This window comes from Pseudophryne corroboree, chromosome 10 (assembly GCF_028390025.1).
Source record: "Pseudophryne corroboree isolate aPseCor3 chromosome 10, aPseCor3.hap2, whole genome shotgun sequence".
NCBI lineage: Eukaryota > Metazoa > Chordata > Amphibia > Anura > Myobatrachidae > Pseudophryne > Pseudophryne corroboree.
The window spans coordinates 172,312,063-172,337,747 of NC_086453.1; the positions used below are offsets into that span (position 1 = coordinate 172,312,063).

General features: G+C 42.9%; 1 protein-coding gene across 1 annotated transcript in view; it reads left to right on the forward strand.

Annotated features, from left to right (window-relative positions):
* The window catches only part of EFHD2 (EF-hand domain family member D2), a 171,876-nt gene extending 156,065 nt beyond the window's left edge, over positions 1-15,811 (forward strand). The window contains exons 3-4 of the mRNA XM_063941657.1: positions 6,118-6,252; positions 15,326-15,811. Of these exons, the coding sequence (XP_063797727.1) occupies positions 6,118-6,252; positions 15,326-15,460 (270 nt within the window). The 3' untranslated portion in view covers positions 15,461-15,811. The remainder of the gene's footprint in view (positions 1-6,117; positions 6,253-15,325) is intronic.
* The last annotated feature ends 9,874 nt before the right edge of the window (positions 15,812-25,685 follow it).

The following is a 25,685-nucleotide window of genomic DNA, read 5'->3' on the forward strand; positions in this document are numbered from 1 at the left end:
AACTATTGTGGACGATTTGTCAACTGAGGTCTCTATGCAAGCTAAGATGTCTGATATAGATGGAAGACTACGGCACCATAATGTCAGGTTTGTTGGGCTACCTGATAGGGCGGAGGGTACCTCTCCAGAGACATTCCTTGAAAACTGTCTCATTAAGCTATTTAATAGAGAAGTGTTTACTCCTCAGTTTTCTGTGGAACATGCACACAGACTCCCACCTTGTCCACCTCCACCAGCAGCCCCTGCTAGAACCTTTATTGCACGTTTCTTGCATTACAAGGACCGTGATGCTAGATTCCGGTTGACTCGGACAAAGGGCTATCTGCAATCTAATGGACATAATATTTCCGTCTTTCCAGATTTTGCCTTGGAGGTGCAAAAAAGTCACTCACGGGGAAATTCAAATGTTTGAAAAGTCATTTGGGTGTCTATTTTTTCCAATCTAATACACAGGAAAAAACAGTCACCCAACCGACTTTTCAAACTTTTGAATTCCCCCAATATCTCCATGTTAGGAGGAAGCTTCGGGATCGGAGTATACAATATTCCATGCTTTTCCCGGCTAGGCTTCGAGTGGTAGTCAACAACACTAATTTCTTTTCTTCCCCAAAGGATGCTGATGACTGGCTGGAGTGGCAACCTCGTGCTCCTCGCTGATACGCTTCCCTGTTGATTATATCCTTCTTTACTACGTAATGGGGAATGCGGAACCATGATTCCCCCTACTTAGATTTTTTTTTTGCAGCTAGTTGCACTTAAATGTTTTTATGGGTATTGCTGCAGTTTATACCTTCTGTACATGTTTTTGTTTGTTGTTATGTGGCATCAGGGAACCATACTATATTGTTTTTAGTGGGGAGTCCCTGCTGAATATAGTGTAGGGGTTCCTTTTCTCCCTTATCCCTTAGCTTTGTTTCTTTGGGTACGGTTTGGTTATGGGTTCTAGGTATGCCTTAGGTTCTCAAAGTTATACAGGGTGGGTGTGGGTGGGGAGTTTTTTTTTTCTTGCCATCGATTTCTGCTTTTGTGTGTGTTTTGTTATGTTCTGTTATATATCCTGGAAACCGCTCAGATGTTTTGTGCTCCGAGATTCATATTGCGATTCTCTATTTCTGACTGCATGTTCTATTTTGTCGTGGAGTGCTATCCCACTTCTTTTCCCTATCTTTTCATGTACCATTCTGCTACTTTTTTTCTTCTCGACTCCTATGGCTGTTACCTCTGATGGACTCCGCTTGCTCGGCTGAAATGTTAGGAGATTGGATGACAAGATTAAGAGGTCCTTGGTCCTGTTGCTGGTTAAAAAATACCAGGCCGATATAATATGTCTATCAGAGACTCATTTACTTGGCAGCAAAGTTTTGACGCTTAAGAAGCCTTGGGTCAGTCATATGTTTCACTCTACCTTCTCTAGCAATGCTAAAGGTGTCTCTGTGCTTATTAGAAAATCTGTACAATTTCATTTAGATTTATGTGAAGTAGATGTTTATGGCAGATATGTTTTATTGCATGCTCATGTCAACTGCAAAGTGTTGCATGTGCTGGCTGTATATGTCCCTCCTCCTTATAACAACGAGGTTCCCCGTCATGCTGCCAGGTTTATTGCCCAGTCCCCTGCAACCCCTATAGTGTGTTTAGGGGGACTTTAATAATGTAATGGATCAAAACCTAGATAGATGGAGAGAGGCAGTTGTACTTATCCCCCAATCTCCCTCTTTCACTCCATTTGCATGTTTAGTCACAGAACTGGGGTTGGTGAATATATGGAGAAATTGAAATGTTGCTGTTTGCCAATTCTCATGTCATTCTGCTACTCTTCACACTCCCGTATAGATTTAATTTTCATTTCCCCTGATCTGTCGTCGGCTGTGGTTGGGGTGGATTACCTTCCATAGGGTATTTCGGATCATTCTCCTGTCTCTCTCACTTTAAAAGCAGATTGGGATCAAGGAACGAGAATGCGAAAACGTAATTCTTTTTGGTTAGCCTTACTGGCGGCAGGCTCGGACCTGGTTTATCCTGGGAGGGGTTTCAGACTGATAATTTAACGTATCCAGACCCAGCAATTAGGTATGATGCCTTTAAAGCTTTCCTGTGTGGTTCATTTATTAAACAGATTTCTGAATTTAAATTATTTAGTAGGAGAGAGGAAGTGCATTTAGAAGCTCTGTGTCAGCAACTGGAGGCTCACTATATTCTTACACAGCTGCAGTGTGATAGGATACTATGGCAAGATGTGCAGCGGGAGTGGTCTGACTGACTGTTTGAGAAATCCAGGCGTAGGCTCCTTTTCTCTGGGCATGAGCAATATTTTCAAGCGGAGATGGGTGGTAGATATTTGGCTTATCTGACACATTCTGAATCTAGCAACAATGTTATTCAGTATGTGCAGAATTCTAATGATCAGTTACAGTATGCTACTCTGGAATAGAGGTGGCGGAAATGTTCCGTGATTATTACTCCTCGTCAATATGCTTCTCGGGCCTTCTTTTCTGCTTTGGGAATACTTGGTTCGAATTGAGCCAACCATGTTTCTTTCAGGAGGATGTGGAGGCCTTAGATGCACCGTTCACGCTGGAAGATATAGAGGTTGCAAGTCTCTTATCTCCCTACTTCAAAGGCCCCTGGGTGCGATGGGCTTCCTGTTGAGTTGCACAAAAGATTTAAAGAGTTCTTTATTCCTTACCTGTTGGAATTGTTTAATTCGCTTTTTGAATGGGGAACTCTTTTTCAGTCTATGTTTGAGGCCAATATTATTGTTTTAGTTAAGCCAGGGAAGGACCCCTTGTTGCCAGAATCTTACCAACCCATTTCTCTTTTGACCACTGACGTTAAAGTCTTGGCGAAGGTTTTGGCAACTCGTCTGAATTTAGTTATTATGTCCATTATTCACCCTGACCAGACAAGGTTTATGCCAGGTAAGTCCACCACCCAAAACCTGTATAGGTTATTCTGCCATCTTCAGAGGCTTGACTTAGTAGAGTCGGAGGCAGTGGTGGTGTCTCTTGATGCCTTCAACTCGGTGGAGTGGGTATATTTATGTGGTGTACGTAAAAAAATTTGCTTTTGTGCCATGATTTCTTAGTCTTCTCCAAATGTTATATTCCTCCCCTATGGCTTGCGTGACTGTGAATGGATTTACTTCCGACGCTTTCCCACTGGAGAGGGGAACCCGACAGGGTTGCCCCCTCTCCCCTGCTCTATTTGCAATTGCTATCAAACCACTGGCTAGCTTGTTGCGCACCACTGAGGAGGTTTGGGTACCTAATGTTAGGGAGGTTGTGGAGATAGTGGCACTTTACGCAGATGACATGATCCTCCTTTTTGCAAGATTCTGTGGGCTCCCTACAGAATATGTTTCAAATAGTTGAAAGGTTTTGGTACTTTTTCAAGTCTGTTGATTAATTGGGGTAAGTCGAATATTTTCCCTATCTCCAGTCATATTCCTGAGGATGTACCCCTTACAGTGGACACTACGGTTCAAGTACCTTGGTGTTTGGATCACACCCCGAGCTACAGAATACGTGGCTCAAAATATTGACCCCATAGTATTGGTATTTAATTAAAAAGCTCATGCCTGGAGAAAACTGCCTTTATCTGTACTGGGCCGCATCAATCTATTTTAAATGGCATCCAGCCTAAATTTTTGTATGTTTTACAAAGCTCCCCAGTTTATTTTCCAAAAAAAGTATTTTGTGGGATTGAGAGTGTCCTATCATCATTTATCTGGGGCAGCAAACCAGTAAGGGTCTCTATTAGAACTCTATATAAATCCCAGTTATCAGGGGGATTAGGCCTCCCTAATCTTAGATTTTATTATATTGCTGCACAGCTGACACACTTATCTAGCTGGACAATGGACTCGGTGGACCTGACTATGGCAGGATTCTTGGCCGAGTGGGTGGGGTGCTTCTCTGCTTTTTCCTTTTCTCCTCTCCAATTTCTGTTCTCTGGCGTCTCCGCTGCTGGATTACCTAATTTGCTATGTCAAGCCTTGTCTGGTGTTTTGTGCATACTCTTTATGACTGGTCAGATCAGGATAGTTGCGCTCCTCTATTGTTTAATTACACATATTCTGAATTGTACAAATTATCATTGGATAACATCTGGATTATTAGGGGAGTGTTTTCAGTGGGTCAACTTTATCATGAGGGAGTATTTAAATCCTTTCAACAGTTGTAGAGGAATTTAGCATTCCTAACACTGCTCTGTTTAGATATTTCCAGTTACGACATGCTGTACAAGCCCAATTTGCCCATGGTTCCCTGGTGGTCTCAGACTCACCTGTTAAAGTGCTGCTATTTAATTTAGGCCTGAAGGGGAAAATATCCTCTACATATGCTGCTATAAATGATAGATTTAATCCGGACCAATTAAATGGCCTCTGTCTAAAATGGGAGTTGGATCTGGAACCTTTATCTATTGAACACTGGATCCAAATACTGGGATCTATTAAATACACCACCCCCTGTATTACATATAGACAAGTGTTTTTTATGTCCATTATAGGTTTTACTGTACACCTGTGTCCTTGCAGAGAGCTGGTCTCAGAGGCAATTCCTGTTGTCCTAAGTGTCAGGCTGAAGATTTTGGGTTTTGGCACTTGCTATGGGACTGTCCTATGGTTTCTGCTTTCTGGGAAGGTATATGTCAGGATGTGTTAACTACCCCTTCACTTCCTGCTATAAATCCAAGAATATGGGTGTTCGGCCTGGACCTTGAAGAGACACACTCAGTCACAATTTATAAATATGTCCTTTGTCTTACTACTCTAGCTAAGGGTCTGGTTTTCAGCGGATTCCCCAAATGTATATACAGTAAATGGAGGGCACTGGTTAACGATGTAGCCTGACATGAACATCATATGTTCAATGCATGTGGCTCCATTTCTAAATTTTCTGAGAAGTGGGATAGATGGTGTAACTAGATTGGGCAGACCTGATGTGACTATATAGAATCTCCTAAATGTATGATGGGATGATGAATATATATTGTAACGTTCTACTGTGTAAGGTCCTCTGTCACTGTCATGCTATTATTAGATATCATAGATATTATTCTTGCATCTGTTGGAGTTTCCTGAGGACTCGTTATATACTGGCATGAATGAAACGCACAAACGGATTTAATTTTCAGTGTACTTATTTATTGATGGCACAATGTTACTGTTAATGTTACAGTTTTTGTTTTGTACCGTAATCATATCAAACCTTATGGTTACAAAGATTATTTATTAACAGTTTCTTATATAGTGCAGCAAATTCCGTTGCGCTTTACAATTGGAATGTAGTGAAAGTTCACACAAGTTACTATCAATTTCAAGAAAGACAAATAAAGGGAAAAAACAAAGTCCAGATCACCTGGAGAGGGCATCATATCTTCAGGAATTGAGATCTCTTCTTGAAGATATGATGCATTCTCAGTTTCTGGTCTCCTAGCGAAAATGAACAATGGCTGATCCCTTTACTCAGCTCATATACTAGTTGGACTCTGCCGCCCCCCCCACCCCACCCCCACCCCACCCCCATTACAGTACATAGGGAAAGGTTTTCCCCTCTGGTTTAAGCGTATGGGGGTGAGGGGAGTTTGGCTATGTACTGCAGGCCTCCCTGGTCAGGAATGAGATTTCACACCTTGTTAGACTTAGGGGGGAATTCAAATGTTTGAAAAGTCGGTTGTTCTTTTCCCTGTGTATTAGATAGGAAAAAACAGACACCCAACTGACTATTCAAAATTTTAATTCCCCCATAGTATCTTCTCTAGCCTGTATACATGACCCCCTGCTTTATAGTAAACAGACCTCTGTCCAAACAGATCCATGCCTTTGATCAGCCTTTCAAAACAGAATAAACACACAATTTGTACATGTAAGTGCCTGGCTGCCCAATCCAGATAACACACTCCCAGGCAGTTATTATGTATTATGTATATTAATCATCCTGCAGATCGTATTTTAGTCGTGAGTGGGTCCCCATAGTCACAATTATATAAATCAACTTATTTCCAAAGTTACATGTAGTTTGTGCGTTAGACCACTTTATTATTATTTAATTGCGGATACATGTTACTACAACTTATAATTTTGTCTCTAAAACGTTTTTTCCCCTCTCTTTTAAGTTTCTATTAATTTTCCGCAAAGCTGCTGCAGGGGAGTTGGAGGAGGACAGCGGGCTGCATGCTCTTGCGAGACTCTCAGAAATAGATGTTTCCATTGAGGGTGTGAAAGGAGCAAAAAGCTTTTTTGAAGCAAAGGTAAATCCAATAGAAAACATATAATACACATCAATATAATAGGGTTTTCCCTAAAATAATTCACAACAGTGATTTACCAGTCACCTAAAAAATATACAAATCCATTTACATTTTTCACTAAATTCTCCCATTTGTAGAGACTATTTTGTGAGCCAAACCAGTATATAAGAATGTAGCCCGGTGTATTACTGTGCATATTTTTTTTTTAAATAGACAGAGGGGGTTCCATGACACAGCGTTGCAGATGGATATGTTAGGTTACTTGGATGAAAGTAGGGAGAAAGTAGCCTAGTTTACTTTTTCCAGCTGATGATTTTGGTGTTGAGTACAGATGTAGCCACGCTCATCTATCCTCAGTGTGGCATGTATTGCAAAAAAACTAGTTGCATTATATTTCCCTGCACCTTGTCACAGCATGACCTATATAGTCGCACTGTAATGAATTGAGTCTCTGGAAGGTGCAATACTGGTGTTCGTCCACAAGGCTTCACTTTTGAAAACCACCATTGTGCATGTATGAAGTTTCCATTGTACAGTCAAAGGTTGCTTGTAGTTTAAGAATACTTTTGTTTAGATAATCCCTACATTAAGTAGAAATGTGAACACAGAAAATTTGCTCAGCATCTCATTTGCACGCAAAGAAAAGCATAGTTCAGAGTTCTACACAACTCTTTAAAAGAAAAAAATCATTACAATCAGCAATAGAGTTTGGAGACAGAGCACTATAAAAAAAGTTACAATGGGCACAATTCACTATGTCACTGCAGGTGTCAGTCACCTCTCTGGCTTTTCTGGCATACAGTATTAGTATTGCTGATGGTTGCCATGCCTGTGAGCTACAGTAGGGTTCAATTCCTGCAAAGGACACATGTATATCTTTGTAAAACGTAGTATCCACAGCTTTTTTTCTAATTTTCCCAAAACAAGTTCTGTCTTGCTTTGTACGCAGACTTACACATGCTCACAGATATACAGTCAAAATTAGACAAAAAGCAACTTTTTTTTTACTGGTACAATACAAGTTGGGCTTTTCAAATTACGAGACTTATCTTTATGAGACTGAGTTTACTGTACTACATCCCGGGCCTCCCCATTACTTTAATAGGCAGTCTCCCTCATCCCCAATCCCACCCCCCGTGAGACTTGTGATCTCACGGACTGGGTGTACTGCTTAGTGTGTATGTCTGAGTCTATACGAAGCGCAAAAGAACTTGTTCTGGGAAATTTAGAAAAAACTGTAGATGCTACTTTTTACACATATATATTATACAAGTGTGTCCTGTGTGGGAATCGAACTCTAGCTCACAGCCATGGTAACCATCAGCGATACCACTATGTCAAGAGAGCCATATAGGCAGGTGACTGACATAGTGATGTATCTCATTGTGTTTTTTTTATAGTGCTGTGTCCTAATCTCTATCACTGATTGTAATGATATTTTCTCTGACGTCCTAGTGGATGCTGGGAACTCCGTAAGGACCATGGGGAATAGACGGGCTCCACAGGAGACTGGGCACTCTAAAAGAAAGATTAGGTACTATCTGGTGTGCACTGGCTCCTCCCTCTATGCCCCTCCTCCAGACCTCAGTTAGATTTCTGTGCCCGGCCGAGCTGGATGCACACTAGGGGCTCTCCTGAGCTCCTAGAAAGAAAGTATATGTTAGGTTTTTTATTTTACAGTGAGACCTGCTGGCAACAGGCTCACTGCAACGAGGGACTAAGGGGAGAAGAAGCGAACCTACCTGCTTGCAGCTAGCTTGGGCTTCTTAGGCTACTGGACACCATTAGCTCCAGAGGGATCGACCGCAGGACCCGTCCTTGGTGTTCGTTCCCGGAGCCGCGCCGCCGTCCCCCTTACAGAGCCAGAAGCATGAAGATGGTCTGGAAAATCGTCGGCAGAAGACTTCAGTCTTCACCAAGGTAGCGCACAGCACTGCAGCTGTGCGCCATTGCTCCTCATACACACTTCACACTCCGGTCACTGAGGGTGCAGGGCGCTGGGGGGGGGGGGGGGCGCCCTGAGCAGCAATAAAAACACCTTGGCTGGCAAAATAATCACAATATATAGCCCCAGAGGTTATATATGTGATAATTACCCCTGCCAGAATCCATAAAAAAGCGGGAGAAAAGTCTGTGAAAAAGGGGCGGAGCTATCTCCCTCGGCACACTGGCGCCATTTTCTCTTCACAGTGTAGCTGGAAGACAGCTCCCCAGGCTCTCCACTGTAGTTTTCAGGCTCAAAGGGTTAAAAAGAGAGGGGGGGGCACTAAATTTAGGCGCAATATTGTTTATACAAGCAGCTATTGGGGAAAATTCACTCAGTGATAGTGTTTATCCCTACATTATATAGCGCTCTGGTGTGTGCTGGCATACTCTCTCTCTGTCTCCCCAAAGGGCTGTGTGGGGTCCTGTCCTCAGTCAGAGCATTCCCTGTGTGTGTGCGTGTGTCGGTACGGCTGTGTCGACATGTTTGATGAGGAGGCTTATGTGGAGGCGGAGCAGATGCCGATAAATGGGATGTCGCCCCCTGTGGGCCGACACCAGAGTGGATGGATAGGTGGAAGGTATTAACCGACAGTGTCAACTCCTTACATAAAAGGCTGGATGACGTAACAGCTATGGGACAGCCAGCTTCTCAGCCCGCGCCTGCCCAGGCGTCTCAAAGGCCATCAGGGGCTCAAAAACGCCCGCTCCCTCAGATGGCAGACACAGATGTCGACACGGAGTCTGACTCCAGTGTCGACGAGGTTGAGACATATACACAATCTACTAGGAACATCCGTTACATGATCCCGGCAATAAAAAATGTGTTACACATTTCTGACATTAACCCAAGTACCACTAAAAAAGGGTTTTATGTTTGGGGAGAAAAAACAGGCAGTGTTTTGTTCCCCCATCAAATGAGTGAATGAAGTGTGAAAAAGCGTGGGTTCCCCCGATAAGAAACTGGTAATTTCTAAAAAGTTACTGATGGCGTACCTTTTCCCGCCAGAGGATAAGTTACGCTGGGAGATATCCCCTAGGGTGGATAAGGCGCTCACACGTTTGTCAAAAAAGGTGGCACTGCCGTCTTAGGATACGGCCACTTTGAAGGCACCTGCTGATAAAAAGCGGGAGGCTATCCTGAAGTCTGTATTTACACACTCAGGTACTAGACTGAGACCTGCAGATAGTGCTGCTGCAGCGTGGTCTGTAACCCTGTCAAACAGGGATACTATTTTGCGAACATAAGACGTTGTCTTATATATGAGGGATGCACAGAGGGATATTTTGCCGGCTGGCATCCAGAATTAATGCAATGTCCATTCTGTCAGGAGGGTATTAGAGACCCGACACTGGACAGGTGATGCTGACTTTAAAAGGCACATAGAGCCTTATAAGGGTGAGGAATTGTTTGGGGATGGTCTCTGGGACCTCGTATCCACAGCAACAGCTGGGAAGAAAAAAATTTACCTCAGGTTTCCTCACAGCCTAAGAAAGCACTGTATTATCAGATACAGTCCTTTCGGCTTCAGAAAAGCAAGCGGGTCAAAGGCGCTTCCTTTCTGCACAGAGACGAGGGAAGAGGGAAAAAGCTGCACCAGTCAGCCAGTTCCCAGAATCAAAATTTTTCCCCCGCTTCCTCTGAGTCCACCGCATGACGCGGGGGCTCCACAGGCGTAGCCAGGTACGGTGGGGGGCCGCCTCAAAAATTTCAGCGATCAGTGGGCTCGCTCACAGGTGGATCCCTGGATCCTTCAAGTAGTATCTCAGGGGTACAGGCTGGAATTCGAGGCGTCTCCCCCCCGCCGTTTCCTCAAATCTGCCTTGCCGACAACTCCCTCAGGCAGGGAGGCTGTGCTAGAGGCAATTCACAAGCTGTATTCCCAGCAGGTGATAGTCAAGGTGCCCCTACTTCAACAAGGACGGGGTTACTATTCCACACTGTTTGTGGTACCGAAACCGGACGGTTCGGTGAGACCCATTTTAAATTTGAAGTCCTTGAACACATACATAAAAAAATTCAAGTTCAAGATGGAATCGCTCAGGGCGGTTATTGCAAGCCTGGATGAGGGGGATTACATGGTATCCCTGGACATCAAGGATGCTTACCTATATGTCCCCATTTACCATCCTCACCAGGAGTACCTCAGATTTGTGGTACAGGATTGCCATTACCAATTCCAAACACTGCCGTTTGGACTGTCCACGGCACCGAGGGTCTTTACCAAGGTAATGGCAGAAATGATGATACTCCTTCGAAAAAAGGGAGTTTTTAATTATCCCGTACTTGGACGATCTCCTTATAAAGGCGAGGTCCATGGAGCAGTTGTTGGTCGGAGTAGCACTATCTCGGGAAGTGCTACAACAGCACGGATGGATTCTATACATTCCAAAGTCACAGCTGGTTCCTACCACACGCCTCCTGTTCCTGGGGATGGTCCTGGACACAGAACAGAAAAAAGTGTTTCTCCCACAGGAGAAAGCCAAGGAGCTGTCATCTCTAGTCAGAGACCTCCTGAAACCAAAACAGGTATCGGTGCATCACTGCACACGAGTCCTGGGAAAAATGGTAGCTTCTTACGAAGCAAAATTCCATTCGGCAGGTTCCATGCAAGAACCTTTCAGTGGGACCTCTTGGACAAGTGGTCGGAATCGCATCTTCAGATGCATCGGCTGATAACCCTGTCTCCAAGGACCAGGGTATCTCTACTGTGGTGGCTGCAGAGTGCTCATCTTCAAGAGGGCCGCAGATTCGGCATACAGGACTGGGTCCTGGTAACCACGGATGCCAGCCTTCGAGGCTGGGGGGCAGTCACACAGGGAAGAAATATCCAAGGACTTTGGTCAAGTCAGGAGTCGTCCCTACACATAAATATTCTGGAACTGAGGGCCATTTACAATGCCCTAAGTCTGGCAAGGCCTCTGCTTCAAAACCAGCCGGTACTGATCCAATCAGACAACATCACGTCAGTCGCCCATGTAAACCGACAGGGCGGCACAAGAAGCAGGATGGCGATGGCAGAAGCCACAAGGATTCTCCGATGGGCGGAAAATCACGTCTTAGCACTGTCAGCAGTGTTCATTCCTGGAGTGGACAACTGGGAAGCAGACTTCCTCAGCAGACACGACCGACACCCGGGAGAGTGGGGACTTCATCCAGAAGTCTTCCAACTGTTGGTAAACCGTTGGGAAAGGCCACAGGTGGACATGATGGCGTCCCGCCTAAACAAAAAACTAGATATTGCGCCAGGTCAAGGGACCCTCAGACAATAGCTGTGGACGCTCTAGTGACACCGTGGGTGTACCAGTCGGTTTATGTATTCCCTCCTCTGCCTCTCATACCAAAGGTACTGAGAATAATAAGAAAACGAGGAGTAAGAACGATACTCGTGGTTCCGGATGGGCCAAGAAGAGCTTGGTACCCAGAACTTCAAGAAATAATATCAGAGGACCCATGGCCTCTACCGCTCAGACAGGATCTGCTACAGCAGGGGCCCTGTCTGTTCCAAGACTTACCGCGGCTGCGTTGGACGGCATGGCAGTTGAATTCCGGATCCTAAAGCAAAAGGGCATTCCGGAGGAAGTCATTCCTACGCTGATAAAAGCCAGGAAAGAAGTAACCGCAAACCATTATCACCGTATTTGGCGAAAATATGTTGCGTGGTGTGAGGCCAGGAAGGCCCCAACAGAGGAATTTCAGCTGGGTCGTTTTCTGCACTTCCTACAGTCAGGAGTGACTATGGGCCTAAATTTGGGTTCCATTAAGGTCCAGATTTCGGCTCTGTCGATTCTTCCAGAAAGAACTGGCTTCACTGCCTGGAGTTCAGACATTTGTAAAGGGAGTGCTACATATTCAACCCCTTTTTTGTGCCTTCTGTGGCACCTTGGGATCTCAACGTGGTGTTGAGTTTCTTAAAATCACATTGGTTTGAGCCACTTAAAACTGTGGATTTGAAATATCTCACGTGGAAAGTGGTCATGTTATTGGCCTTGGCTTCGGCCAGGCGTGTGTCAGAATTGGCGGCTTTGTCATGTAAAAGCCCTTATCTGATTTTCCATATGGATAGGGCAGAATTGAGGACTCGTCCCCAGTTTCTCCCTAAGGCGGTATCAGCTTTTCACTTGAACCAACCTATTGTAGTGCCTGCGGCTACTAGGGACTTGGAAGATTCCAAGTTACTGGACGTAGTCAGGGCCTTTTATAATTTATATTTCCAGAACGGCTGGAGTCAGGAAAACTGACTCGTTTTTTTATCCTGTAGGCACCCAACAAAATAGGTGCTCCTGCTTCTAAGCAGACTATTGTTCGCTGAATTTGTAGCACAATTCAGCTGGAGCATTCTGCGGGTGGATTGCCGCATCCTAAATCAGTAACAGCCCATTCCACGAGGAAAGTGGGCTCATCTTGGGCGGCTGCCCGAGGGGTCTCGGCTTTACAACTTTGCCGAGCTGCAACTTGGTCAGGGGCAAACACGTTTGCTAAATTCTACAAATTTGATACCCTGGCTGAGGAGGACCTGGAGTTCTCTCATTCGGTGCTGCAGAGTCATCCGCACTCTCCCGCCCGTTTGGGAGCTTTGGTATAATCCCCATGGTCCTTACGGAGTTCCCAGCATCCACTAGGACGTCAGAGAAAATAAGATTTTACTCACCGGTAAATCTATTTCTCGTAGTCCGTAGTGGATGCTGGGCGCCCATCCCAAGTGCCGATTGTCTGCAATACTTGTATATAGTTATTGCCTAACTAAAGGGTTATTGTTGAGCCATCTGTTGAGAGGCTCAGTTATATTTCATACTGTTAACTGGGTATAGTATCACGAGTTATACGGTATGATTGGTGTGGCTGGTATGAGTCTTACCCGGGATTCAAAATCCTTCCTTATTGTGTCAGCTCTTCCGGGCACAGTATCCTAACTGAGGTCTGGAGGAGGGGCATAGAGGGAGGAGCCAGTGCACACCAGATAGTACCTAATCTTTCTTTTAGAGTGCCCAGTCTCCTGCGGAGCCCGTCTATTCCCCATGGTCCTTACGGAGTTCCCAGCATCCACTACGGACTACGAGAAATAGATTTACCGGTGAGTAAAATCTTATTTTATCTATTAGAGAGCTGCACAGAACTCTGAACTGCTTTGTGTGCGTTGGAGACGCTGAGCAAATCTTTTTCTGTGTTCACATTTCTACTGTACATAGGGATCATTTTATACAGCACCCCAGGGGAGCGTTCAGTTGTAAGGCATGTTGTCACTGTGTGTCTGCCATTCTGGTGATTTCGTACTCCACTCTGCAGTATCTTTGTATTAAAAGAAGAACTACTGTATTACTGTACACTGGCCTGCTTGTCAGCGCTTGTTACATTGTACAGTATTTTGTAGTGCCATATCCATCTGCTATTCAGCACTGTACTGCAGTTTTTACTAGTGGAACAATCGGCACCCAGCGGTGAAGTTGGGTATTGCATGCTGTGGATCCTCTTGCATTTTATCACGCCTTCGCCAACCTGCGCTATTTGTATGGCACATATAAGACGCCTGTATGGTGTAGCAGCAGCAACAACAAGTGTGGCTACAGCTGTATGATAGAATTGTGAAATGCATCACTTGTCCTTTTAGGGAAGTCCTTGTTCCATTTAAAGTGACTGTGGAAAGTTCTTGATTTGTCTATAGTTCTTTCCCAAATTGTAAACAGCTACTTTTTAGATTTCTGTAACTTTTGTGCCTAAAGATCTTTTTCTTAAGCAGGGCATACAGTTGCAAGAAAATGTATGTGAACCCTTTGGAATTTCATGGATTTGTGCATAAATTGGTCATAAAATGTGTTTTGTGTCACAATAGACAAACACAGTCTGCTGAAACTAATACCACACAAACAATTATATGTTCTCATGTTTTTATTGAACACACCATGTAAACATTCACAGTGCAGGGTACAGGACATCTGTACTTAATAAGTTTTGAAGTGTCACATCATCAGTATCACACTATTGTGCACTTATTGGGGGAGATTCAAATGTTTGAAAAGTCAGTTGGGAGTCTGTTTTTTCCTATCTAATAGACAGTAAAAAACAGACACCCAACCAACTTTTCAAACATTTGAATTCCACCCTTTGTGTCTTTTCTGATCGATATTATACATGATACAAACTGTGTGTATCTATGGAAGGATCCTCCTAATTGGATCCATTGAAGTTTATACATGGACTTGTCATCTAAAGTAAACCTTTCCTATATTTAAGTGCTTACATGTATACAGGTGTTATCTTGTGTAATTATACAATATCATATTCAACATGTGGCCCTCCACCTGCTGCGGAACTACACATCTCAGCATGCCCTACCACAGTTGTAGCATGCTCTAATAGCACAACTGTGGCAGGGCATGCTGGAATATGTAGTTGTACAGCAGCTGATAGGCCACATGTTGAACACCCCTGCTATAATGCTCATTTATTAACATAGCATTTACTGTAGGTGCAAACTTTACACTAAGCTGTTGAAACAAAAAAACAGCAATTAGATTTTCTATGTGTAGTGCAAGTTAGACAATGAAAGAAGCTACTGATTGGTTCTTGTGATTCAGTGAAAACCTACATACCAGTGTTAGAAATAAAAACTCTCTAGGTCTGTTCTACAGAGTTAATCTCAAAATAAGAAAAGTTCTCTAATGTAGGTTTATTCTTTACAACAAGCTATTTATGTCACTTAAATGAATACGTAAGAACATTACCTAGAATTAAGCAGCAGGTTTAATTATCAAAAACCACAGCGAATTAATTCAGAATATATAATAATGCTAATTAATTTACTATGCTTATTCTATCAATTCCTTTTTGAATACTGGTCGGTTTCAATTTGCATCAATATTTAAAACTCCAATTCTGTGTGGAAGTAAATACTTACAATCTGGCTCTCAAAACAACATATTGAGAACATTCTTCTTCTATATTTGGTGTTAGGTTCTGTCAAATAAAATTGAGTCTTGTAAATATATACATTAAAAATGGCTAGTACTATACACTATAAATCTGTACAAGCTTTTCTAACAAACATACTGGAGATGGTCTCTACAACTGTGGATCTTTTTAAACATCTAGGTACAAGCCATCAATCATGGCAGCAGATTTGAGCAAGAGATCAAAGCTGAACAAGAAGAAAAAAAGAGACAAGCGGAAGAAAAAGAACAGAGAAAAGCTGCATTCAAAGAGCTACAGTCTGCCTTTAAGCCATAAAACAGAGAACTATTTTCATAGCATGCACAGATAAATCTATAAAGTGGAGTTTGCTAAATCATGTTCATCCGCTGTTTTATAACCACTGCTAGCACACACAGCCAAAGGCTGCATGCAGTGCTCCATAAACATGTGGACATCCAAGATAAGGCACTCCTATAAAATATTTTACAAAAATATAAAAATCTCTAATTTATTGCTTATGGTTGTATGGACCAATAAAGTGAATCATTTTATTATTGATTTCCATAAGTTTTTTCTTATTTTGTTGCAGACACAGTACTTTTTTACATCATTATATTGCTGTTTTATGTGAAATGTAAATAAAGAATCATGTACTTGAAATTCTTTTATTGGTATTTGCTAATGTAATTGTTATATTTTACACAAATCTCATCACATAGTTGAAGAAGAAGAATATAACTATATTGGAATTCAATGTATCGAGAGACTGGCAAACACATTTTTGATGTTTTAGAGAAAAAATACTGAAAATGTATTTTGAGATTGTGTTTCTTCAGGATGCATTACCCACACTATCACATTTGAGTAAATATGTTCCACTTACTGGAAAACACATCTCTGATCTATCAAAAAGCAAATACCACTATTCAAACACTTGGCACTACAAATAAGATTTGAGACACAAGTAGTTCGCCTGCAGTAAGAGAAGGAAGTTGTACAAAAATTAGTATCAAAAATTACATAGAAGAGTATTCTCTGCTCCACATTAAGGAAAACAACAAGGTCCAAAGGTATTAAAACACACATTTTACTGGTAAATATGATATTAGTTATAAAATTGCAATTGAAAAAAAAAGAAAAAACAAAGTTTATAGAACAATCATCTCAGAGTGGCAAAAGTGTATACTTTGAAGGTACAGTAGCAATATAAGATTTGTTTTTTTTTTAAAAATGTATATATTAATGACCCTTAATAAAAAGAATCAAATCAGGTGCTCCAATAGTTAAACACCACAATAATGCTGCAATATAATTATGTAGTATTCTGATTAGTTGCTGCTCCCATACGGTGTTCTGATAACTCCAAACAAAAACACTACTTTCTATAATATATAGAGGTAAAGAGAGCGCATATACTTAAAAGTACACAATTTATTTATACACATAAAATCAATTATATATCTATTGACAATAATACATTAATATAAAATAACCGCACTTAGGTATCCACTTAGGTGACACAAATATATTCAAATTAATTGCACACAAAGAGGGTACATTTATAATCCCATTTTGGACACAGCATGTTAAAATACTTCAATGGAGATTGTAAGTTCCACCTGGTTAATGGTTGCGTGATATTTCTTTCACATGAAATCCCGTTATTCCTCACAAGGTAAGTTTGCACAGGGTTCTTTATAATGATTAGTGTGTCAGCCTGGAGGTGTGATTGAGTCCTCCGTAAACCTGCGTTATGCTACGACCCCACCCCTGTCGCCTGATGTCAGCTTAGCTCACCGCTTGGTTGAATTCGTTGTTGCTGTGTCCAGTGCACCTGGGCGAAGCAGCGTTAAAAGGAATCCAAGTCCCGGGGAGGGAGGATGCTGTTTGGTGTTTGCTGGCAATGTGGGTGGTTAGCGTCTCTGTTGTCAGCACAACCAGTGGGGACTCTTATAAGTGCGGTTTGGATCCCTTGGTGCATTTCTCCGACAAAGAGTGTGTCAGATTTCTCAGAAGGTGATCCAGATACATGGGAATTGCAGTATTTAAGGCATTCAGTAGCCAATGAACGGTGTTTATCAGTTTAATTACCAAAACTCAAGCAAGTGAGTATACTTATGTGGTCTATAACGTGCAGTTTCAACATACACATAATAAAAAGTTATCTATAAATACTCTTGTAAAATTAAATATTTGTAAAAATTAGAAGATGCCTGGGAGTCATATAGATTACAGGGGAGGGGTCCTGGGGTGCACGCCGGTAATGAGAGGTGCGACCCTTCAGAGACCTTTCAGTAGTACTGCATACAAAGACAAGGTTGCAGGTGCACAATTAAAACCCATGCCCACCTGTCCTATATACAGATGTGTCCTCATGTATCGTTGCTGCATAGCGAGCGCCATGCAACTCGCGTCGGCTTCATGCGTTATAAGTCCAGTTATAGGTTGCGTTATAAATGTAACGTCACTTTATAATTGTAACGTGCATTCTTACTGTCCACCATATGTCACTTTTCCTAAACTGTACAGCGCATGCCTCAAATAGCCAATGGACCCTTCCTAGCGCCGCCTTCTGATTGGCTGACATTTATTGTTGACAATAAAAAACCATTAATCACTTCCCTTTATAAAAAAAATCCCTTTATACAAAATACAATGCCACGCTGCCGCCCTGTTTACGCAATTCATTTTGTCATTACATTGTATACTAAATCCTGGATTTTATTAGCATAAACAGCTTTATTATCTCGGAAAGAATCAGGTTTAGTTGCTATCAAACGGAGAGAAATATGTAATGCACTGTGCCACTGGGTCCCTATCTCTTTAATATGACTTCCAGATGGTCTCTATTGCTGCGCCGCCATGCTTGGCGAATTCAATCCAACATTTTTTTTTTAACTCAACTCAGACAAAACACATCACATATACACTAGTGATGCTAACTCTTACCACAGTTGGCTGTGGCCTAACGAATACAGTGTCCGCCCACAATGTGTACACCCCGGGTTCGATACCCAGCGGGGCGTGCAATTATTATTATTTTTTATGTATTTATAATTTTTTAATGCAATAAAGTTATTTGGTGTGTCGCTTCTTCCCTTTACATCTGAAAAATATATATCTTCTACAGTATTCTATGCCACGGTATGATAATGTGCTATTCACACTGTATTGTTACAGTACACTGTACTGTATCCTAACCCTCTGTTCTACGCTCTCTATGTACCCCATCTGTGTCACCCCTGTCTGTCTACCCCTCCCCTTAGATTGTAAGCTCTCACGAGTAGGGCCCTCTTCCCTCATGTGCTTATCCTTTTCTTACTTTAATAATCCTCAACTGCCCAAATCAAGCAGTTTTTGGCCACCTGGAACTTCTCTGCCATTTACTGGTGTAGTTATGCTTAGTTACCCTGTACTTGTCCTAAATAGTCATCAACTGTAAGTCACTGTTTTCCTGTTTTGATTATGTGCATATGTACTCTGTAATTGGGTGCTGCGGAACCCTTGTGGCGCCATATAAATAAAGGATAATAATAATAATTGTTCACAGTCTAGGCAGCTCCCTACACTACAGTATGCAACTCAATGCAGGCTTCTGCACCTTCCCCCATTGATCACTCATTAGTATTCTTTCCCACTGAGCTCCCTGTATGCCTGTACCAAAGCACTTCCCCCAGCCACGCTGCCCCCCATTCATGCTATTGATATTGTCGTTACATTGTGTACTAAGTTCTGGATTTTGTTAGCATAAACAGCTTTAATATCTCAGACTTCCAGATGTCTCCATTGTTGTGCTGCCATACACATTATGCTGTATACTGTAGTACCCAAGTCCTGGAAGAAACCGCACTCCACACACAGGTCAAAACACATACACCAGGGGTGTTTACTCGTACCAAAGATAGCTGTGGCCTAGCGGTTAGAGTAAGGTGCTTGCAGTTAGTGCTCCCTTGGTTCTAACCCCAGTGGGGGCACACAATTTATTTATCCTATCTGTCATGAATTGTGCATCCAGCGTCATGCGCTAGGGACTGCACTCTGCTGAAAATGGCGACACATGGCAGCCGCTATTTATGGGGGGGCTCCTAATCCTGCTGAGGTGGCGGGACCGGCCATTTGCCAACAACTGGGAAAAGCGACGGGCTTCTGACCGAGCCCGCCGTGAAATCGTCTTGGCATATGACCGGTCCCACAGCGTCAGGTCACTCAGCGGAGGTGAAGAAACCTAGTGACCAGACAGCCCAGGAAGCTGGAATTACTGCAGCTGTCACTAATGATTAGTAAGTACAGTCCAGTACTGCACATTATTACTGTTTAGTACAGCATATTATACTCTATAGCCAATCAGTATCCGCTGTAGTGGTTGACAATGCCGTTTTATATGCAGGAATGAAAGCTATACCTTAAATACACTTTACCATGGAGCCGCTGCAGCCGCTGTACTTAATACACACTCTACGTACTTTGTACGCTATTAGCGTACAAAGTCCCGTGCTGTGTATGGACTTAGCGTGCAAATGCCGCGCTGACGGTACCAAGTACACACAGCGCGTACACACCCAATGAACACACTTTAAACCTTATACAGCAATGTGATGCGTTACTAATACACTTTAAACCTTATGCAGCAGTGCAGTGTGATGCTATTACACTTTAAACCAGGCATTCCCAACCACGGTCCTCAAGGCACACTAACAGTGCAGGTTTTAGTGATCTCCAGCCCTCAGCACAGGTGACTTAATTAGTAGCTGAGCTATTTTGATTTAACCATCTGTGCTGTAGCCTGGATATCACTAAAACCTGCACTGTTGGTGTGCCTTGAGGACCATGGTTGGGAATGCCTGCTTTAAACCTTATGCAGCAATGCAGTGTGATGCTATTACAGTTTAAACCTTATCAGGGAAGGAAAGACACGACACCAGTCTGTGGCTAAACCACTGGGTTCCAACACCACAGCGTATTATTGCTGAAAGGGGGTTACAATACAATCAATATAATACAATACAATATATAAATCTATAACAGAGTAAATGGCTACAGTCAATGTTACATACGTGAGTGGATTCGCCGTGCTACCCAGTCTGGTCCTCCGTCATCTGATAGATAACGTTGTGAGTCTTGTGTCTGACCAGGCCTGCTGCAGGCTCTCTTTATACAATTCATCCAAAACTTAACACAATGGATACTGTAATCTCTTTGTCCATTGGACACAGGGATGCACATTTACAGTACAGGAGAGGTCATAGGTCGGTTTGAATAGGTAGGCTATGTCTTTCCCAACTGCTCTTGTAGGTGGTCTCCTCTGGATTCCCGCCGCATACATAATGTACAGTAAATAAGTTTATATCTATATTCTGCTCCTGCACATAACTATCCGCAGGAACATGCGATCTTTCTCAAACCAACACCGGAATGTTACCCTTAAAATACCCTTCAGCTGGATACCAAACACCACCTTATAACCTTGTTCTGTCCCCTCCTATCCTGTAAAGGTGAATCCCTTTGTTCTGATACCATTTAAACTGCTGTTACTTTCTGATGTGGTGCAGGGATTCTATGTGTACATTGTGCACTATTTGGATTAAATATGTAATGTGTTTTGATAGCCTTCCATGCATTCACAAACTCTACCGTAAATACCCATACCACTCGCTAATGTGCAGGACCGCGGGAGCGACCATACTCAAATTGCGAATATGTGCATGCACAGCAGAGCAAGTATGCGCACGGAGGCCATCTGTGCGTAATTTGTACGTGATGTGTGTACTGCAATATTTTTCGACTTTGACAGTCCACCCTTTGGCAGTCACCAATAACTGCCACTATCTAATCACTAAACAAAAATATCAATACAATATCTACAGATGATCGGGGAGAGTTGTAGGTGGGAAATGTATGACTTAGTGGGATAGTAAAAAGCATGTATGTATGAATCCATGTCTAAGGGGCATGTATCATCGTGCCGTATATGTTCTAAATAAGCTTTGAGGTATTGCGAAGTATACATTAAATCCTTCTTATCCCGTATTAAGGGTCTGTAAGTGGGCCAACAAACACTACCGAGCTCTTTTCGGCTTCTTGTTCCAACAAATGGGGTGCACATTTAGTTGATGATACATGGAGGGGGAAACATATGTGAGTGCTAGTATATGTGGATATCACCTGTCGACTATGTGTGCCATTAACTGAAGGTTGCAGAGATGAAGATAAGACATATAAATAAAATACATTCACATAACATTTTGGGTAGGGCTGATGTCTTTTTCCGGATGGATGTATCTGGGCAGAAGGGGAGACAAAAGAAAAACGGGTGAACGAAACAGGCCATGAAATTCATTTGCAATCCTTATCATATCACAGTCTATGGATGGGTCGGAAACTAAATCTGCTGCTGTAACAGTACCCTTGCTCCTTAGACTCATCAATTTTGTGCCGTGCTTGCGCCGCATCAGAATTCGAACACACCTAAATATCAAACCAATAATTATGACGCCTCCCAGGATACAAAGGAGAAACTTCCCTACACTCATGATGACATTTTGAGCCCACTCTCCTAAACCTGAGAACCAATTGCGTGGAATCAGTTCCTGCTTGTAAGCTTGTAACTCCCTTCCCGTATACCTGAAGGTGTCATCATACATCTCAGTGATATTATCTATCAAGTTCGCTAGCGCATGGATATACCTATAATTTATAATTCCTCTGGCAGTACGGGTGATGTCTAATGCGAAAAATAATTGAATCCCGGTGGATTCGTGTATTAAATCAGAGGCTGCGTGCTCTGTCCTATCTATGAGGTGTCTCTTGATGATGTGTTCATAGTGAGTATGAGTATAAGGAGCCTGAGCACTGCGGTGAATATCTTTCATCTTATCATGGGTTATGGTCATGACCTCTGGCAGTACTCTCCCAATATAACACAATCCCTCTGAGCTCGGGGCAAGCCACTTGTACGCCTTCCTCCCACATATGAAATAGGCGTCACCTGGGAGATCATAGGGGACAAAATATGACATCACCATATTACAAACTTTCCAAGTGAAGAAATCAATCCCTAGTTCTCCCATCTGCTCAGTACAAGTATCGGGCTGGATGATATGGGCACAATACCCTGGCGATACTTTTCCAACCCACATGGTCTTGCTTCCACGAGTATACCTATACCGAAAATACCTCCCACTGTTGGCTATTTGGCGTACAAGTTCAGAGTCTATGGGTATCCTATCAGCTCTGTGTGAAAAGGTAATTGTCTGGTTATTACACGTCACTTCCAAATTTCCCGGTTTTCGGTAATTGGAAATATTAAAACACAATAAGGACCTTTCTACATGATACTGGTGAAGCTTCAAACTAGGGGGCTTAGAAATATTGAATTTCTTGTCCACCGGTCTCCCACCCCGTAATTCGAGTACCTCATCTACTGCTAAAGGGTACGGTACTAATCCTGACTTGCTCTGACCTTGAGGTACCTGTGAGCACACCCAGCATTCTGTCTGGTTTAAGACCTTACCCACTAGTGAGTGGTAATCACTCAACGGATGACGGTCCATGTCGATATTAAGGTTGGACTGACATCTCTGGATGCACCCATCCTCAACTATATTCTCACAATTCCTACAAATACAATATTCATCAGACAATAACCCCTCACAGTGCCTCCGAGCTCCCTGACTACCAGAGCGCTTACTGATGCCAACCTTTACTAAAGTGATGCGCTGATCCTGAGATCCTACAAATTCATACTTGCCATCAGAACCCATTCCTAATCCCTGCTCGACCTCTCTGGGACCCTCACCAAAACAAACTGTCCTTGATCAAAACCAGAATTACTAATAGAACCCTAAACGCAGTCTCTTGTGATCGATCCATTTCGTTTAGGGAAAGGAGGAAAATAAGAAGGGGAAAAGACAGGAAAATGCAGGGGGAGGTGAAAAAAAAAGAATGATACTACAACCGTTCTAGATCTGTGCTCGGATGCCCTTCAACAGTCCTGCCTCTCAACCTTCCCGAAACAGACACTCCAGTGATACAAGGTTCTCTACACTCTGCTCTTTGTCACGAGTTCTCTCCGGGTCAGCGGCCTTTCTGTAGGGAACATAAATCTTGCATTTCAATGTGTTTAACTGTTGTGTATTATCAGTTGTGTGAAGTAAACCATCTGTGGAAAGTGAAAAGAGAAAGGAAATAATAAAAAGAAAATTTTTCAGATTTGCGTTCACCATCAGGCTGTCACGCCATCATGCATATCGGTGTCTATATACAGTCTCCCTTCACCCGTATTCCCATTCTCCACCCTATGTGCATGACCAGGCACACTGATACTGGTGTCCCTATGCTGGTGAGATATACTGGATTTGGGCAGAACTCTGAAAGACCGAGTAGGCCTGTGCCGTCTGAACTGTAACCCTGTCGGTGAACGTAAGAGATGAAGAGGAAGCTTTGAAGACAAATCACATAGAGTTTAGTAACAGATAAGTTGGTAGAGGCAAAGAAGATTTTACAAAGTTTGACATCTGGATTGGGCACTAAGGGGAATGATTCTCTACTCGGTCTGCTCCCCCCCAAAAAAATCTGTATGTGTTATATCTCTACTGGGACTATCCCAGCCATCAATCCAGTGACCTGTCCATTCTAAATTCATAGGGATTTGGAAATGGTAGGTTAGCGCGCTCTGCGGGGATCGGGTGGGGGAGGGGTGATGGGAAAGAGGCAAGGGATCAGTATGTGCTATAAAGATGATCGCAATATATCTGTGAGTATATTGATGTGCATGAAGCATGAACCATATACCTTGGATATGGATTTGTGATTTTATTTGATACACAAAGTACAATGTACAATTGGTGGACCCTCTTCAGGTATGTCTTGCAGACTACCCTTTCTGTGTGTACCTTCCTTAATGGTACACTTATGTTAGGGCTCTTTATGTGTAGTGTCCGTATACCACTTTCAGGTGTGTCTTGCAGACTACCCTTTGTTGGTATACCTTCCTGATGGTATACCTTATCAGAGAACCCCTGCTGGGGTAAATGTCAGGTGTACCTTAATAGGTTACCTTTACCATAGGTGTGGCGAGCCTATGTATTTCTGGTGGGTTTGTTGGTGTGTATTTCTAGTGTGCCAGTTTGCGGCGTCCCGCCTGTCACACTGTTACTTATGTCCTTGTCTGTGGGTAGCGGGTGTGGGGCTGTGAGATCTCACTTACCGCCGGGGAAGAGATTGTCCGTCTGCCGCCGGTGTCTGCAGTCCCGTGCCCGCTTGCCTCGTTTCCTTGGTGTGTCTCAGTAGAGGCGCCGGTCCCCGTCTCTGTAGTCGGCGCCGCTTCTCTCTGCTCCTTCCGTGGTCTCGTCTGTTTCTCCCTGATGCCGGCGTCACGTGTGTTGTCACGTGAGCGGGCGATCGGGCTCCGGGTCTATGTCTTTCTCCTTCTCCAGCCGGAGAGAGGAGTGTGTTTAGCGTGGAGTGGTAATTTTTCGTGTGTGTCTTCTGGTCACCAACGCGTTTCAGCTTTCCAGCCTTTTTCTAGGATTCCGTTCCTGCTGATCTGGATGTCATTTAAACTAATGTCTGATTCGTGATTGGTTAAGTTAATTACCGCCCTCTTATTCGATTGGTTCCCTCTCATGTTGCTAATGTCAATCAATTAATTGTCTGGTTCGTGTGTCTTGGCTGTTAAGTGTAATGTATTTGTTAATTAAACTTGGAGTGATGTATTTAAAGCGGCGGGGTGTATGTTTATGTAAATCTCATAAGTGACTATGAAGAATTACATATCACCATGATATGATGTATTCTGTGGAGTATCAGATTAGTGAGCCATGATTTAATATTCCGGTGACGAGGTCTGGGTTTGTGTATATCTTCCTAATGAGTGTAAAGATTTACACATCTCCAAATAAATTCATAGGGAACCCGGTATCTTTGAGATAATTTCCTCTACCTGTGATGGACATGTATCTAGAACAGCGAAATGCAACCTTAGTTTTCGTGGGTATCCAACATAATTCGTACTTCTTAGGCGGGAGCACGCTATATGTATACCATCTCTAACAAAACTTCTGTTAAATTAATTAGAGGTCACTTCTGCTAGAGAAAGAAGCAGAAGTTTAGAGACCTCCTAACCCCAGTAAGTTCTGTCAAAAGGGTAAAGTTGCATTTATTCCATTCTTCCCATTAACCGAATCTGTGTTTTCTATATGGCTCGTGACTCCTTACTATATGTCCCTTGATCACGTCTATGTGTTTAGTAATGTGGCTTGTTTTCACTGTCTAGGGGTCTATATTGGCTATGTGCTCTACTACTCTTGCAATCTCTAGCAAAATGTCCTTTTTTACAAATGTAACAATTTCTCGGTCTTTTCTTACCACCAGGGTTTTTTGGGTTTAGGCTGATGAGACTCTGGTGTAAGAGCCTGTATACTTTCAATCCCCAGCCTCTCCTCCTGCAGTTCTCTACGCCTAGCAATATTCTTATGGTGTTCAATCGCGCACTCTCTACGACAAGCTACTGTGGCCCCTCTCCAATCAGGCAAAAAATGTT